This window comes from Mobula hypostoma, chromosome 11, assembly GCF_963921235.1.
Source record: "Mobula hypostoma chromosome 11, sMobHyp1.1, whole genome shotgun sequence".
Lineage (NCBI taxonomy): Eukaryota > Metazoa > Chordata > Chondrichthyes > Myliobatiformes > Myliobatidae > Mobula > Mobula hypostoma.
In genome coordinates, this window is record NC_086107.1 from 45,739,000 (window position 1) to 45,756,720 (window position 17,721).

Genomic DNA, 17,721 nt, shown 5'->3' on the forward strand with positions numbered 1-17,721 from the left:
TAATTATAGCTGACGTCATGAACTGCGTCGAAAGCGCGGGGTTGACAAAACTTGCAAAATAATTATCTTCGCGCACAGTAGACGGAAAAACAGCTGAAATCATGGAAATAACAATTCCTCAAAACAATACTCCCACTTCGATATCCCTCCGGCAGTGCACATCAATTCCGTTCCTGTGAATTTCTGCCATTAAGGTCTGAATTCCAATTCAAGCTATCCAAGTTTCTAAACGCTGCTATTAATGATAACGTCTTCAGGTACTCTGGTTCGGAGCTATGACAGTTCCTCCGTAAAATTTAGTTACCGACCTCTTCAGACCACGCCTAAAGATTTATCTGCACGGGCTTTCTGTCACTGACCCAGTTTCTCCGAATGTCTGAAGTGTTCAATTTTACCTGGTAAAATGGAAAGAAGCAGGAACCTTTTTGTACGTCGATAAGCCATTGGAAGACGAAATAAGTCAGTTCTCTGCTAGGAAAGGCAATTAAAGAAATTCAGCGTGATATGTATGAGAATAACTATTGCTGGAGTCAACGCGGCAAGATTCTGGTGATATCTATACTGAGTTGGATTTTTAAAAAGTTTTTTTTATCCTGCATATAGCAGTATTTCATAGGATTCCGTGGATTGGCCATTTAGAATCAATAGGCTTGCCTAACGAGAGGGTAGTAGTCGACGGAACTTTTAATTCTGGCCGGTGATCTTGACTAATGGTGTTCCGCAGGGAGCCATGTTGGGACCTCAGCTCTGTGATATATGTAGGTGACCTGAATGCGTATGTGAATCGGTAAGTTAATGAATTTGTAGATGCAGACTGTGTGGATAGCGTGGAAGACTGCTAAAGAACACTGTGGTATATAGATCAGATAGGGAGGGAAAATTGTCAGTTGTGGAGTTGAAACCAACCGAATGAAAAAATGTTGCATTTGTGGGCATCAGATGTAAACAGACTTAAAAAGCAAAGGATGTCAGGATTTAAGTCCATGGCTCCCTGATTGTAGTCACAAGTTTACAGGATGGTAAGAGCAGATGGTACGCTTGCCTCGAGAAATGGAGTTCAAGAGTCAGGAAATAATATGCAGCATTGTAAACTGCAGCTAGGCCACGTGGAATTATTACAGACAGTTCAGATTGTCCTTCCATTAGGCAGTCATCTTAAACAGTGGTGGGGGCTTTTTGTTGTAATATTAGCAGGCCTTTTGAGCCACACCACTTAGCAATTGCCAGTTTAATCCTAGCCGAATCACAGGACAATTTACAATGACAATTAACCTAACCAGTAGGTCTAAAGACCATGGGAGGAAACTGCAATACCCAGAAAAAAAAACCAAGCATTCTACAAGCAGAACATATAGAAACATAGAAAACCCACAGCACAATACAGGCCCTTTCTCCCACAAAGTTGTGCCAAACATGTCCCTACCTTAGAAAATACTCGGCTTACCCATAGCCCTCTATTTTCCTGAGCTCCATGTACCTATCCAAAAGTCTCTTAAAAGACCCTATTGTATCCGCCTCCACCGCCGTTGCTGGCAGCCCATTCCACGCACTCACCACTCTCTGAGTAAAAATACTTATCCCTGACATCTCCTCTGTACCTGCTTCCCAGTACCTTAAACCTGTGTCCTCTTGTGGCAACCATTTCAGCCCTGGGAAAAAGCCTCTGACTATCCACACGATCAATGCCTTTCATTATCTTATACACCTCTATCAGGTCACCTCTCATCCTCCGTCGCTCCAAGGAGAAAAGGTCGAGTTCACTCAACCTTTTTTCTTTTTGGGAGCATGCCTTATGAGAATGGGTTGAGTGAAGTTGAAGTCATTTTGTTATTTTTGTATCTTTCAAAATCTGCCTTCCAATCTGCACCTCAGTGTCTCTGTTACTGTTGTGGGGGTAAGAATGGGTCAATAGAATACTCCCAATAGAGTGATTGCTCCCTTCCTGTTTATTACTTCCACCCACACTGACTCAGCACACGATGCCTCCAAGTACTCCCTTTTGCAGTTGTGAATATTACCCCTGATTAACAATACCACTCCCACACACCTTTTTTTATCTCCCTTCCTGCCTTTTTGTAGCATCCAAACCCCTGATCAACCAGCAGCTATTCCTGCCTTTGTGATGGCCAAATCTCTGTAATGGTCACATCATAATTCCACAAATTCACCCATGCTCTGAGTTTTCTACACGATCAATGCCTCTCATCCTCCGTCGCTCCATGGAAAAAAGGCTGATTTCACTCAACCTGTTTTCATAAGGTATGCCTCCCAATCCAGGCAACATCCTTGTAAAGCTCCTCTGCACCCTTTCTACATCCACATCCTTCCTGTAGTGAGGTGACCAGAACTGAGCATAGTATTCCAAGTGGGATCTGACTAGGGTCCTATATAGCTGCAACATTACCTCTCGGCTCATAAATTCCACAATTGAAGGTCAATACACCATATGCCTTAACCAGGGTCAACCTCTGCAGCTGCTTTGGAGTCAGACCCCAAGATCCCTCCAATCCTCTACACTGCCAAGAGTCTTACTATTAATACTATATTCTGCCATCATATTTGACCTACTGAAATGAACCACTTCACACTTATCTGGGTTGAATTCCATCTGCCAATTCTCAGCCCAGTTTTGCATCTTATCAATGTCCCACTATAACCTCTGACAGCCCTCCACACCTCCAACCATCAAACTTACTAACCCATCCCTCCACTTCCTCATCCAGGTTATTTATACAAATCACAGAGAGCAAGAGACCAAGATGATCCCTGAGGCACACCACTGGTCACTGACCTCTGTGCAGAATATGACCCCCCTACAACCACTTTTTGCCTTCTGTGGACAAGCCAGTTCTGGATCAACAAAGCAACGTCCCCTTGGATCCCATGCCTCCTTACTTTCTCAGTAAGCTGCTTTTTTAAAAAAATTAATGACGTGGATGTTGGGGTAGAAGGGTGGGTTGGCAAGTTTGCAGACGACACAAAGGTTGGTGGTGTAGATAGTGTAGAGGATTGTCAAAGATTGCAGAGACATTGATAGGATGCAGAAGTGGGCTGAGAAGTGGCAGATGGAGTTCAACCCTGAGAGTGTGAGGTAGTACACTTTGGAAGGACAAACTCCAAGGCAGAGTACAAAGTAAATGGCAGGATACTTCATAGTGTGGAGGAGCAGAGGGCTCTGGGGGTACATGTCCACAGATCCCTGAAAGTTACCTCACAGGTGGATAGGGTAGTTAAGAAAGCTTATGGGATGTTAGCTTTCCTCAGTCGAGGGATAGAGTTTAAGAGTCACAATGTAATGATGCAGCTCTATAAAACTCCAGTTAGGCCACACTTGGAGTAGTGTCCAGTTCTGGTCGCCTCACTATAGGAAGGATGTGGAAGCATTGGAAAGGGTACAGAGATTTACCAGGATGCTGCCTGGTTTAGAGAGTATGCATTATGATCAGAGATGAAGGGAGCTCGGGCTTTACTCTTTGGAGAGGAGGATGAGAGGAGACATGATAGAGGTGTACAAGATAGTAAGAGGAATAGATAGAGTGGATAGCCAGCACCTCTTCCCCAGGGCACAACTGTTCAATACAAGAGGGCATGGCTTTAAGGTAATGGGTGGGAAGTTCAAGGGGGATATTAGAGGAAGGTTTTTTTTACTCAGAGTGGGTGGTGCGTGGAATGCACTGCCAGAGTCAGTGGTGGAGGCATACACACTAGTGAAGTTTAAGAGACTACTAGACAGGTAGATGGAGGAATTTAAGGTGGAGGCTTATATGGGAGGCAGGGTTTGAGTGTCGGCACATTGTGGGCAAAAGGGCCTGTACTGTGCTGTACTATTCTATGTTCTATGGGGTACCTTATCAAATGCCTTGCTGAAATCCAAATACACTACATCTACTGCCCTTTCTTCATCAACGTGTTTAGTCACATCCTCAAAAAATTCAATCAGGCTCGTAAGGCACGACCTGCCTTTGACAAAGCTATGCTGACTATTCCTAATCATATGCCTCTCCAAATGTTCATAAATCCTGCCTCTCAGGATCTTCTCCATCATCAACCACCGAAGTAAGACTCATTGGTCTGATTTCCTGGGCTATCACTACTCCCTTTTCTGAATAAGGAAACATCTGCAACCCTCCAATCCTCTGGAACCTCTCCCATCCCCATTGATAATGCAAAGATCACCACCAGATGCTCAGCAATCTCCTCCCTTGCCTCCCACAGTAGCCTGGGGTACATCTCATCTGGTCCCGGTGACTTATCCAACTTGATGTTTTCCAAAAGTTCCAGCACATCCTCTTTAATATCTACGTGCTCTAACTGCAAGTCATCACTACAATCACTAAGATCCTTTTGCATAGTGAATACTGAAGTATTCATTAAGTACCTCTGCCATTTCCTCCAGTTCCATACACACTTTCCCAACTGTCACACTTGATAGGTCATATTCTTTCACATCTTATCCTCTTGTGCTTCAGTCCTTTCAGAGAACATTGGGTCAACAGGGACAGTAATTGGAAGGATATGGTTATCATGCAGATTAATTCAGTATTTTAAAAAATAGTTCAGCATAACTTTGAGCGGAAGGACCTATACTCGTGTTGTACTGGTCAATATTGTGCTCTGGATAGGAATAAGCTATCAATCTGGAAGAGCAAACCTCAGATTGAAAATGGAAAGTACACATTTAGAAGACTTGACTAAGTTCTGAAAAGATACTGTTTTGTAGCATCCAGTTGTGATGCAAACCCTTATTGTTTTGCCTATAAATAGCATTTTAATTCTCTCCTCCATTTACAAGTGCAGGTAGACCATCCTTGGGCTCACATTTCTCATGCCATTTATTCATTCCTACCCATCTTTTCAAATTCTTTGGTACAGTACTTTAAACTACAATCTCAGTCTATAAACAATTGTAAATAGAAGAATTGAACCAAATATTCATTTGTCTCCTCAAAGTGAAGACAATGCTATTGTCACATTTGAACCAACTACTACATTTTAATAAAGGGCAATGTTCATTTACATAGTAGCCTGGTTTAACTGCGGCACATTGTAACTGCTAAATCTAACTACCTGCACTTTAGAAGTACTGCACTTAATAATTGTTTCCTTTGCACTGTATTGCCGCTGCAAAATAGGTTTCACAGCCAGTCAGTGATGTTCCTGATTCTGCTTCTAATACTACCAAAGCAGTTTTTCAAGCCTTTATTTTAGGATGTTTTTCCAGAATATAGTTTGCAAATGGTTTATAGTTCCAAAAGGTTTGCAAACAAGTATTTCAGAACAGCCAGCTGAAAGAACTAAGTCCATGCATTAAGAATTCAGGGCAAGTGATGTTCAACGAATCTGTAGGATTTAAAAAAAAAACAAACTTCATTTATTTAGGATGTGACACAAAGACAAATATTGTTTTAAAAGCAGCTGAACAATCAGCAGTGAAGAACATCTACAAAGAATAACATCGCCAACACAATGTTTGCTCAAATGAACAGCCTTGTTAACTAGTTTAGGTCAGGGTAGGCCACTTTTATAATAGATGGAACTAAGTGAACATTTCCATGACAGGACAACAGATCCAATCAAGAATACGTCAATAAATCCTTTTAATGTCTTTACGAATTATAATCTTAAATGGGAGTCAGGTTAAAACCCATTTGGATATTAAGTTTGCAAATACAAGAGGATAAGGAATCATCCTCACAGGAAGATTTGTCCCAGACTTGCAATCCTTGGTAGCAAGTTTTAACCAGTACAAAGAAACTTGTAACAACACTGCTTGGCCATACATCTATTATGCATTTTAATAGTGTAATACCAAGGCTTCCATCTCAATCAAAACTCAAGACGTGTTAGTTAGCATGACAAATTGATTTATTTTTTCTGAGATCCATTCAGTCAATGAAGAGAGTCCTTAGGCTACAAGTGCTGAAGCAGTAGAGGATTCACTGCAGAGAGAAAACAAAGAGTTTATTGTATCAAAAAGCAGTGGATTGAAGTTCCTACTCAATCACATTTCTAAAGGATTCAGGCAGAATTCAAATAGGTAAAGAGCCAGAAGAACTGGCTCGCAAGTCACAAAAGATAGGGGCCATGGTGAAAGACTTGTGTAAAGGATGCCACTCACCCAAACTAACAGAATATTCAATGCCCAGCTGTAGGAATGCAAATGCACACTAATTGCAACCACTCCTCCTTCCAATAACAATTAATTTGGCTATATTTAAATTTTCTGTGCCCAATAATTCAAAAGTTTGTCATTTGCAAGTTAAAAATTGCTTTGGACATGTCAAAGCTGCACCTTTCCATTAAGCAGCTAGAAAATAAACTGCACCTTCAGTTAAGAAATACAGAATTCCATGTTTCAACTCCCAAAAGTATAACACCACAGTAGCCTAGTGGTTAGAGTAATGCTGCTACAATTCTGCCATTTGTACTTTTTCCATGCCCACATGCGTTTTCTTAGCATGCTCCACACTCCTCCCACAGTGGTCAACTGATAACATAGGTATAATTGGACCGCACAAGCTGGTTGGGCTGGAAGGGCCCATTACTGTGCTGAATCTCTAAATAAAGTAGCATCAGCTCACTCAGACATCCAAGGAAGGGTTTGCCATCATGCAGGAAAATACCATTCTGGTAGAAACTGCGAATGATTAGACAAAATCATCATTGTGAGCAGCTCCACTTAATGCATTTACAACAGATTTGGAAGGGAAAATGCCATGATATCCTGCAAGTTGATACTCACTACTTCCAGTTGGGTGGAAGCACCCTCTTGGACTTGTAATACCGGGCCAGTCTGTGGATTCTGCTCTCAATAAGAATCAAACGGAACTTGGCATCTTTATCCTACAACAAAACAAAAATACCCTTAGGAACAATTTATCAGAGATGAGCAGAAACAATTAGCTGCACCAGCCACAGATGCAATATAGTCAATATAGAGCTCACTCAGACATCCAAGGAAGGATTTGCCAACACAAGGAGGAAACCCCCTTTCTGGAGGAAACTGCGAATGGTGGATAAAGCATTCATCATTGTGAGCAAAACCAACGCAAATCTTCAGAATCCTGAAAAGTGCTCTCTAATATCAATTTCAGATACTCCAACAACTATAAATCCAGAATTTAAAGCTCTTATCTCCCAAAGTCATGTCAAACCGCTCAAGCAGATTGTGCAATAAAAATGTCAGGAGCACGCACAATGGTCCAAGACTGAGAAGTCAAAAATTAAATGTGCACTGCCAAAGTTTTACACAAACCACTAAAGGCAGTTTAGGTTTCAATTTCATATGTGCAAAAAATTTATTAGAGCTTATAAATTTATTAAATGTGAGACATTTCAACATGCCTCACCTGAAGACCAACTAACAAGCATGGTTTGAAACTACAGAAATTGAAATTTCAATAAACCTAAACATGAAAACCACCAATGTCAAAGGAATCTAGCATGAGTGAATCTTCCATTGTAAATATACTAATTCTAAAGAAAATTTATTGCAAGATTCTTACCTTCCTGTTCCTCTCCAAATGCTTGCGCACAGCCACAGCAGTCTTGATCAAATGGTACAAATCTTCTGGAAGGTCAGGAGCCAGGCCCTTGGACTTGAGGATCCTGAGGATTTTGTTCCCAGTAACAAAACGCACCTGGGCAACACCATGGGAATCCCTCAAGATCACACCTGAAAAGTATTTACACAGTACTATTAGTCTATGCCCACACTAACCTAAAACTCAAATCCAGCAATCTTTGATTACTAAACACATTAAATTGGGGGGGGGGGGGGACACAGCACAATCAAGTTCAGAGCTCTGCAATATTTTCAAAGCCATAGGAATTACAACCACTTCATAGCTCCAATCAGGTGCGCCACTGTGACTTGCCAGGTTTCCCCAGGAACACATCTCAAACCCATCCTATTGACTGGTGGGTTGATTGCCTGCCTGCCATAAATTACCCCTCATGTAGGTGGGCCACAGAAAAATCAATTGATGGGCAAGTGAATTCACAGGGAAGATGGGATTGCTCTGAGACCGACAGCCCACATACCCTCAACTGGCCAAACATCCTGACACAGTAAGGAACAACTTCAATGCTCACTCAGACATCCAAGGAAGGTCAAACCAACACATGGACCAGTCCTTTCTGGGGGAAACTGCGAATGGTTGGAAGAACAATCATCACAGTGAGCAGCTAATCAAAAGTTAGATTAGCCCAATAAGCCCGAGTGAAATGAAATACAACAAACTTCAAAATTGAGCTTATTTACCTGTCAGCTCTCCAACTCTTAAAGGTATTTGTCGTATTAAGCCACTGCACTGAAAAATCAAACAACTTCTAGAAACTGCACTTACCAATCTGTGATGGGGTCAACCCCTTCTTTGCCAGCTTGTAAATCTGTTCTTTTACGTCATCAGATGTGAGCTTTAGCCACTAATAAAAAATAAAGAAAAACATTACAATACTGCAACAGGCTTCAGTTAAAGACACTTGCGTAGAACACCATCTGGGCACATGGAGATTGAGAACTCTGAACCAACCTCCACTGAGTAAAAGGAGCAAAGGCATCTGATTTTGAGGCACTTGATTGTATCATAGAGCTCCAGTTACAACAGTAATACTGACACGGCCACTACCTCCAGGTTCACGACTTGCACCGTAACTGAGGACAAGTGAAGTGTTCGTGCATTCAAAGCCGTGGGGGGGGGGGGGGGAGAGAAGAATTGCTCTTCTGAGCAATGTTGACGGGCATCTTTTCACAAACGCTGTTTTGACCCGACTGAGTCCTTTCTACTTTGTGTCACTACCCCCACCACCTTCAGATTCCAGCATCTGAAATTGTCCAAGCGACATCAATTTCAACACTAAAACAAGTCTATTAAAAGGAACAAGAAACAGAGATGCAGTCAACATGCTCATGGACGATCTTTCCTGCTCTAGCCTGTGATTGCTATTACCCAAAATGCAAACGTAACTTTCACAGAAATTAGCGGCTTCCAGAATGGAGAAAATGCTGCAGCGAAAATAGCTTGTTTGGGACACTAAAGAAAAGGCGTGAAATTAGTTGGGCGCTTTTATTTTAGTCTGGTCCTACCTTGAACAATCAAGGCCACTAAACAAGAAAATCCTTTCACTCACCGTGGGCACACTTCGTCTGTAAGGTAGAGCCGACTGGGACAAGCCCTTGCTGTGGAAAACACGTTGAGCATAATTAGCACAAGTAACTTACATGCAATTAAATTTTCTACGTATTATTAACTTTCATCAAGGGGGAGCTTGCAACAAAGCCAAGAAACACGCCGACACCCAGGCAGCGGCTCCAGCGCTTGCAGTAGCGGGCCGAGAAGGCCTCGTGTTGGGGGGGGGGCGCGGAAATACACCCCGAGAGTAGGCCCAGGCCAGGGTCCTACACCAAGACAGCGACGTTTGCTCTGCAAGGCCTTGCTGAGTGCAGGCGGCACTAGGCCGCTGCCTGACGCACAGAGCGAGGGCTGATCCATCCACCAGGCCCCGAGACTCCGCCATTACCGCGCGGGCCAGGCCTGAGGGAGGGAGGGAAAGAAGGGAGATGCCGGTGCAGTCCCCTATGGCGACGGGAAAGATTGGGTTTCAGGAGGGGGTGCCGCTGGCCTAGGTGGGGGCACCGGCACGGCTGCCTGCCCACTGGCGACTCCCCGCCACTTACCCGGGAGCGTGCATGCGACCCATGGCGGCGGCGGCAGCAAAGAAAAGGAGCGCTACTGCCGCGCATGCGCCAGTTATGGGCGAGCGCCCGGAAGAGACGTCATTGCGTCCGCCGACGCTCCAACGCGCCCGGGCCCGGCGCCAGTCTGTGTGACGTCACGGCTGGTCTGCAGGGAAGGGGATCCTCGGCTGAGGTCCCGCCGCCGGGCGCGGTGGCGTGCGTCTGTTATCCGGCTGCTCGGAGGCTGAGGCTGCAGGATTGCTTGAGGTCGGGAGTTCTGGGCTGCTGCGCGCTGTGCCGATCGGGCATCCGCGTTAAGATCGGTATCCATATGGTGTTTCCAGGGGAGCCCGGAATCACCAGGTGCGATAAAGAGGGGTGAACCGGCCCAGGTCGGAAACGGAGCAGGTCAAAGCCCCCGTGCTGATCTGTAATGGGATCGTGCCTGTGAATAGCCGCTGTAGTGCAGCCTGACCAATACAGTGGGACGCAGTCTTTTAAAAACAATTACATTGAGCAATTCCATAAATCTTTCTTAATAAGTGCATGAGTTATGTGAATGGAGGAGCAGGCTTGAGAGATGCCATTGTGTATGCTTAATTTGCTTTTCTTCATCTCTAATTGTTCAATCACTTCCTAGCCCCGATAACAAGTTAGTATTAATTAACAATTAATTAGACTGCTACTGTCTTCTACTATTCACTGGTCTGATAGTGTATTTACATATTACTATTTAACTATTTATGGTTTTATTACTATTTAATTATTTATGGTGCAACTGTAACGAAAACCAATTTCCCCCGGGATCAATAAAGTATGATTATGACTATTTGAATTCTCCTTTCTTGGAAATTTATGCCTCACCTGGTCCCTCACCTGGCACAGCAGAATCTTCACTTTCTAAAGAGATTGAAGCAAGTGAGGCTCCCCCCCCCCACTCCCCATTTTAACCAATTTTTACAGGAGCACAATTGAGAGTGTCCTGACCAGCTGCCATCACCATCTGGTGTGGGAATTGAAAGGCATCTGATCGCAAGGATTGCGAGGATTGCTGAGAGATACATCGGAGTCACCTTCCACCCATTCATCAGGAGCCTTAGCATTCTCAGTGACCCCTTCCATCCATCCAACAATCTCTTTGACTCCCACAGGAGGTGCAAGAACTGTTAGAATGGGAAACAACTTCTTCCCCACAGACTACTGAACTTACTGCCACAACCGAGGTCTCCTTACACATGGAGTGCCAATAGTGTTATCCTGTTTAGCTTTTAACTTGTATGTATATTTGCACCTTACTATTTTAAAAATAATATATTTGTGGTAATATTACTTTATGTGTTATGTGTATGAGTTAAGTATACCTTGATCCAGAGGGATGTTGTCTCGTTTGGCGGTACAGTATATGTGTGTATATGGTTGAATGACAATAAATTTGAACTTGAACTTAATGTCCAGTAGGGGGCAGTGAACTTCCACACTCCAGTCACAGTGTTATATTCACAGTAATGATTTTGAATAATTCTGAAATTTTCATTAAAAAATTAAGATAAAATCATTTGTTAAGCAAAAATGAAATGGCATTTAGTTTGTTATGTTTTATATGTTTTCTTAAATGGACAATAATTTCATATATTCTTATTTGGCTGGAGCAAAATGGCACATTACTTTAATCAAAGGAGGAGATTTCTTTAATCGGAATTAGTTTCCTGCTTCTCATCTTACTGCCTCCCAGATTTTGTAGGGTGGGCAAGGTTGGGACAGGGAAACCCCAAGCCATGCTGTAAAGAATTGGCAAATCCCACTGGTGATACAAGGGAACATTGATCCCACCAAGTCATTCAAAGACACCAGGAGTTGCTCAGTGTTTAAAATCTGTATCTTTAGCGTGAGTATCTTGTGTATAAGTATTTAACAAATAATTGACAGTATGTAATGAATGTTAGCATGTTTTGTTTTATCTTCCATATCAAAAATGCAAAAAAAAACACAAATGCTCAGAAGATCTATAGATGAATTCACTCTCTATCTTCTGCTTGTCGTCTTTTCCACCCTATGGAAGCAGCCTGACCTCCTGAGTATTTGCTGTTTTTATTTGCGATATCCAGCATCTGCAAATTTTTGTTTGCTATTCCAGACTTGCTCCATCAGTATTCACTGGCACCCAGTTGGCAATATGCAAGCAAACAAAACTTTTAAACAAGGGGTTCTGGTGATCCTTAGTTGGGAGTTACCTTATAGAAATGTTTAAAATTAGAAGAGGTAAAGACAGTAAAAGTCTTTTCACCAGGGTAAGGGAATCCAAAACTAGGAGGCATAGGTTTAGGGTGAGAAGGGACACATTTGAAAGGAACCTGAGGGGCAACTTTTTCACACCTGAAGAAATAGTTGAGGCATGTACTGTAGTATCATTTATGAAGCACTTTGATTGGCACATAGAGGGGCAGGGCTTAGAGGGATATGGACCATGTGCGGGAAATTGGGATTAGCTGGGCAGGCACCATGGTCAGCGTAGACTTGTTAGACTTAAGGGCCTGTAACTATGTTCTAGAACTCTATGACTTCCTTCATCAAAGTCTTTGAACCACACGAGAACCAAGAGATACGGGAGAGTGCGATCATCTGCTGCAACCAGTCAAGCTGAATGGAGAAAATCACGAGGTGCAGTGGCCTGAACTCGTGATCCTGCTGCCAGGAGGCTGACGATGCCGATTGCTTGAGGTCAGGAGGCCTGGGCTGCAGCTGTGTCTGTTGGGTGAGAGAAGGCACTCAGCGTAGCATCCACAGAGCCTGAGGTCACAAAGTGGTCAAAGAGGGGTGAACTCGCCCAGGTCGGGAAAAGAGCAGGTCAGATCCCCTATACTGTGCAGGAATCAGCTGGTACCTGGGATGGTGTTGCTGCCTGATACAGTCAAATGCATCCTTTTCCTACACTTAACAGTGGAAGTTTGCACAATCTATTTCAAATTATCCAAGGTCAAACAGCCCATAGCAAGATTATCACCACAACCAGCAGTCTAGTATTATAATTATCACTTTATCCATCTATCATATTGCACACATGATGCAATGTTATATGATGTGTTTTCACCTTCACTGTTCCCCGCAGAATTTAACAACTCTCCACAAGAGATGCTGGTCATCTTGAGCGACACACAGAAAATGCTGCAGGAAGTCAGGCAGCATCTATGAAAGGGAATAAACAAGTCAATGTTTCCGGCTAAACCTTTCATCAGGGCTCCATTTCTGGTAATTATGGTCTCTAAGGCCACATGTTTTAATTTCTCCATTCAACTGAACGGACCTTTCATTGCAGTATATTCACAATCAGGTTTAATATTATTGACATATGTTATGAAATTTGTTCCCAATAAGCCTATTGCTTTTTTTCCCTTAAATTTCCCTCCTTCACTGTAGAAATTCTGCCTGCATACATTCCATGACTCATTGTTAGACAGATTTTAAATCTTTTAAGATAACTTCCACTCCAATTGTTTTTCAAAATGAATCTGAACCATATAGTTCAATATTGCTGCTGCTAATTGTACATCAATTCCCAAAAACTGCCTGCCCCCCTCCCCCGTGAAAAAAATGTGATGCTGAGACTCTCGGACCAAGTAGCTAGGCTAGCTTTGAAGACAAACTTATACACTCCTACAGTACTGCAGAGGGCAATCCATGGCTTTCATTCTGAAACCATCCACAGTACACAACTTGTTAATATTCGCTTTTCCGTCCCATACCAAGATTATTATAACAACCAACAGAAAACACCAGAATCCAGTTCATACCAATCGTTTCACGACAGATTCCCTAATTACTCTGTTTTTGCCACCGCGGTGCTCTCTGCTGTTGGCTGTAGGCATCACACACACAATATACCTTTTCTACAACCACAAAAGAGTGCAATTGCCCTTTTATTCTGCTGCTGTCTGATGGAGGGTGCACATATCTCATCAGTAGTCTCCTGATATTTTTATTAGATTTCATTCGTAAACCTTTTGCTCTACCCTGGCTCAGTCCTAAATAGCACACATTTCCTGTTGCAGTTCCCTTGTAACCAGCCTTGTCGCTGATCTTTCCTCTTTGGTCATTCACGAGCTAAATCATGCTGCCTTCAATTTGTCAGCTTTGGTATCTTTTTCCCCACGACAAATGCAACTGAATGAGAAGAAGCAAAGTAACTACAGGGCACAATTATTAACAGATTACAAGAACAGGGAGTTGTGGATGTGCCAGGCGGGCAGAGAAAGTGGATAAAAAAGAGGGAACTAGATGTTTTTGAATACGTTCAAAGTACTGATTCTTTGAAAGTAAGGAAGTTGCAACAAGAAAATGAGGAAACTGTATCAGGAAGGATATAAAGGCACAATAAAATTCTTCGGTAGCCTTTTCTTCAAAGTCGTTCTGGGGATATTCCTCATATCATTTTCGTGCTGCTGTGAATCATTTTCAAAAGCACTTTCCTTCCATAATGGGAAATCACTCTCCATCTCCTGTGTTTATATTCATCATAATTTTAAGTCATCAGATCTCCTTACACCTCCCTCTGCTCCAAGGAGAACAATCCCATCTTCTGTCTGCTAACTAAAGTTCCTTGTGTCTGAAATAACCTTGGAAAATCAATTCTGTTTCCTTTTCTAAAGCCCTTACATCCTTTTTAAAGTATTTTCATATTTCCTGCTCACCACCAGGCAAAAGACTTAAGGGGGATGAAAAGTTGAGGAACTCAGCAGGACTGGCAGCATTTATTAAGGAATATGGACAGATGATATTTAGATGAAGAGTCTAGACCCAAGATGTTGACTATCCATTTCCTTCCATAGATGCCACCTGTTCTGCGAATTCCTCCAACATTTTATGTGTTACTTTGGCTTCCAATGTCTGCAGTCTCCTGTGTCTCCAGAATAAAAGCCAGCCTGCCCATGCTGTCAATGGCAACACTGTGTCCAAGCTGCTGCTTTCATTCCTAAACCTTCCTTAGATAGGCACTGCCTGCGTCTGACTTGCTCTTATCTAATGTTGATCCTATCCAGCATTATCTCCATGACCAGTCTGACAGACAAGCTGATGCAATGATACCATCCTGTCATAAAGATGAGAAAATCTGCAGTTGCTGGAAATCCAAGCAACACACACAAGATGCTGGAGGAACTCAGCAGGCCAGGCAGCATCGATGGAAAAGAGTAAACAGTTGCTGTTTTGGGCTGAGACCTGTTATGCAGGACCTTAAAAAATGATGAGAAGTTAGAGCAAGAAGGTGGGGGGAGGGGAGGAAGAAGTGTAAGGTGGTAGGTAAGAAGTGGAAATCTGATAGGGCGGAAGACTGTTGTTACATGAATTCAATCACCGGAGAGAGAGTTACTGGTAGATACAAAGCAGCTTCTTTATTCGACAAAACAAGGTAGAACAGGCATCATACTGAGACGCTTTCGGTGGAAAGGTCTGCTGGCCCAATGTGGGGCTTGATATTTATTTGCTAAACACAAAAGACAATTCCATATTTACGAAGTATAGATAATGCTTTCTTTTGAAGCTACATACAAACTTTGGCCTGTCTTGACATGTGACTGCAGGTGTTCCGTAACCTCAGCCCAGGAGGAGGAGAAGATGGCGGCGGGATGCAGTGTGCGTGGCCGCTCTGGAATAATATCTGTATTTGTTAAGTAGGAAACCGTGCACAATTCTGATTTGATGGAGACAGATGTGAGAGCACGGAGGAACATCTGGAGAAACTTCTGAAATGCCTGCTTTGCTGCTGCTGCTACTGTGTGTTTCAGAATCTCCAGAGGAGTAGGCCTCTGAGTCCTCGGCATTGCTTGTTTTAGATGCCGGGACGAGGTTGAAGGCGCTCAGCAGAGGATGGCGCTCGGGAGGCTGTATCGGAGGGGCTGGTTGGAGGCTCGAAGTTTTCGGATGGACTCAGTCGGCTATGTTCGGGTGCTTCCAATGCATCGGCAGTTGGCAGTTGTCGGTGCCTGGAGGTTTATGGCAGGGGAGCTTCTCCCTTTTTTCCACCTGCTATCAGGAACTATAGGAGTTGATCAGGACTTGAGACTTTTTTTTACCATGCCCATGGTCTGTTCTTTATCAAATTATGGTATTGTTTTGCACTACTGTAACTATATGTTATGATTATGTGGTCTTCTCAGTGTTAGTCTTTGGTTTGTTCTGTTTTTGTGTGATATCACTCCGGAGGAACATCGTATCATTTCTTAATGCATGCATGCATTTCTAAATGACAATAAACGAGGACTGAGTGTCCTCATAATCTAATCTAATCTAGCAATTAATTCCAACAATTTCCCAACTACTGATGTCAGGCTAACAGGTCTATAGTTTCTTTTCTAGCTGCCTCCCACCCTTCTTAAATAGCGGAGTAACATTTGCAATTTTCCAGTCATCTGGTACAGTACCAGGATCTATTGATTCTTGAAAGATCGTTATTAATGCCTTCGCAATCTCTCCAGCTTCTTCCTTCAGAACCTGAGGGTGCATTCCATCAGGTCCAGGAGATTTATCCATCCTCCGACCATTAAGCTTCCTGAGCACCATGTCAGTCGTAATTTTCACTGCATATACTTCACTTTCCTGATACTCTTGAATGTCCTGTACACTGCTAGTGTCTTCCACTGTGAAGACTGATGCAAAATAGGCATTTAGTTCCACTGCCATCTCTGTGTCTCTCATTACAATATCTTCAGCATCATTTTCTATTGGTCCTATATCTACTCTCAACTCTCTTTTACCCTTTATATGCTTAAAAAAGCTTTTAGTATTTTCTTTGATATTAGTCGCCAGCTTCCTTTCATAATTCATCTTTTCCTTCCTATTGACCTTCTTAGTTTCCTTCTGCAAGTTTTTAAAAGCTTCCCAATCCTCTATCTTTCTACTAGCTTTGGCTTCCTCGTACTCTCTCTTTTGCTTTTACTTTGGCTGTGACTTTACTTGTCAGCCACGGTAGTGTCCTCCTTCCATTTGAAAATTTCTTCTTGTTTGGAATATATCTGAATTGCACTTCCCTCGTTTTCCACTGAAACTCCAGCCATTGCTGCCCTGCTGTCCTTCCTGCTGGTGTCCCTTTCCAGTCAACCCTAGCCAGTTCCCCCCTTATGCCATTATAATTTCCTTTATTCCACTGAAATACAAACACATTGGATTTTTGTTTGTCCTTCTCAAATTTCAAAGTGAACTCGATCATATTGTGATCACTGATCCCTAAGGGTTCCTTAACCTCAAGCACAACACCCAATCCAGCACAGCCAATTCCCTAGTAGGCTCAACAACAGGCTATTCTAAAAAGCCATTCCTTAATCATTCTACACATTCTCTCTCTTGAGGTCCAGTACTGGCCTGGTTTTCCCAATCCACTTTCATGTTAAAATCCCCAACGATTATCATGACATTTCCCTTCTGACACGCCTTTTCTATCTCCCGATGTAATTTGTAATCCACATCCCGGGGCTGTTTGGAGGCCTACATACAAATGCCATTTGGGTCCTTTTACCCTTGCCGTTTCCTAACTCAACCCATAGAGACTCTACACCTTCTGATCCTATGTCATCCCCTTCTAATGATTTAATATTATTTCTTATACACAAGGCCACACTACCCCCTCTGCCTACTAACCTATCTTTCTGATACACCATATATCCTTGGACATTCAGCTCCCAATGGCAGCCATCCTTAGCCAAGTTTCAGAGATGGCCACAAGTCATACTTGCCAATCTGTAGCTGAATTTCAAGACCATCCATTTTATTTCTTATGCTGCGTGCATTCAAATGTAACACTTGCAGTCCAATATTTATTGCTTTCTGTATTAACTGCACCATGCCTCTATTGCCCTGTAACTCATCCCACTGGCTGTGTTTATGCCTCATTTCCTGCCTGTCCTTTCTATCATCTCTGTTGCACACTATCTTTGATTTATTTCTGTTTTCCCCTTCCTCAGCCCTATCACTCCGGTTCCCATCCCTCTGCCAAATTAGTTTAAACCTTTAAACTCTATTAAACCTGCCTGCTAGGATATTGGACCCTTTTGGGT

At 42.9% G+C, this 17,721-nt stretch overlaps 1 protein-coding gene, 1 long non-coding RNA gene and 3 other non-coding genes across 5 annotated transcripts; 1 reads left to right on the top strand and 4 right to left on the bottom strand.

Annotated features, from left to right (window-relative positions):
• Positions 1-5,847: 5,847 nt before the first annotated feature.
• rps13 (ribosomal protein S13) lies at positions 5,848-9,778 on the bottom strand. Its single transcript, XM_063061945.1, has 6 exons — positions 9,680-9,778; positions 9,133-9,181; positions 8,349-8,427; positions 7,506-7,675; positions 6,743-6,843; positions 5,848-5,939 (listed from the first exon to the last, which is right to left on the bottom strand). Exons 1-6 carry the CDS (start codon positions 9,700-9,702, stop codon positions 5,906-5,908), a joined length of 456 nt encoding a protein of 151 aa, XP_062918015.1. The 5' UTR covers positions 9,703-9,778; the 3' UTR covers positions 5,848-5,905.
• On the bottom strand, positions 6,578-6,669 carry LOC134354487 (small nucleolar RNA SNORD14). Its single transcript, XR_010019844.1, has one exon. It is a non-coding gene; the product is annotated as a small nucleolar RNA SNORD14 (small nucleolar RNA).
• LOC134354484 (small nucleolar RNA SNORD14) lies at positions 6,942-7,037 on the bottom strand. The gene has a single exon (XR_010019841.1). It is a non-coding gene; the product is annotated as a small nucleolar RNA SNORD14 (small nucleolar RNA).
• LOC134354485 (small nucleolar RNA SNORD14) lies at positions 8,091-8,183 on the bottom strand. Its single transcript, XR_010019842.1, has one exon. It is a non-coding gene; the product is annotated as a small nucleolar RNA SNORD14 (small nucleolar RNA).
• Positions 9,779-9,823: 45 nt separating the features above from the next.
• Positions 9,824-15,921, top strand: LOC134353693 (uncharacterized). The gene is made up of 3 exons (XR_010019659.1): positions 9,824-9,946; positions 12,786-12,925; positions 15,253-15,921. It is a non-coding gene; the product is annotated as an uncharacterized LOC134353693 (long non-coding RNA).
• Positions 15,922-17,721: the final 1,800 nt, after the last annotated feature.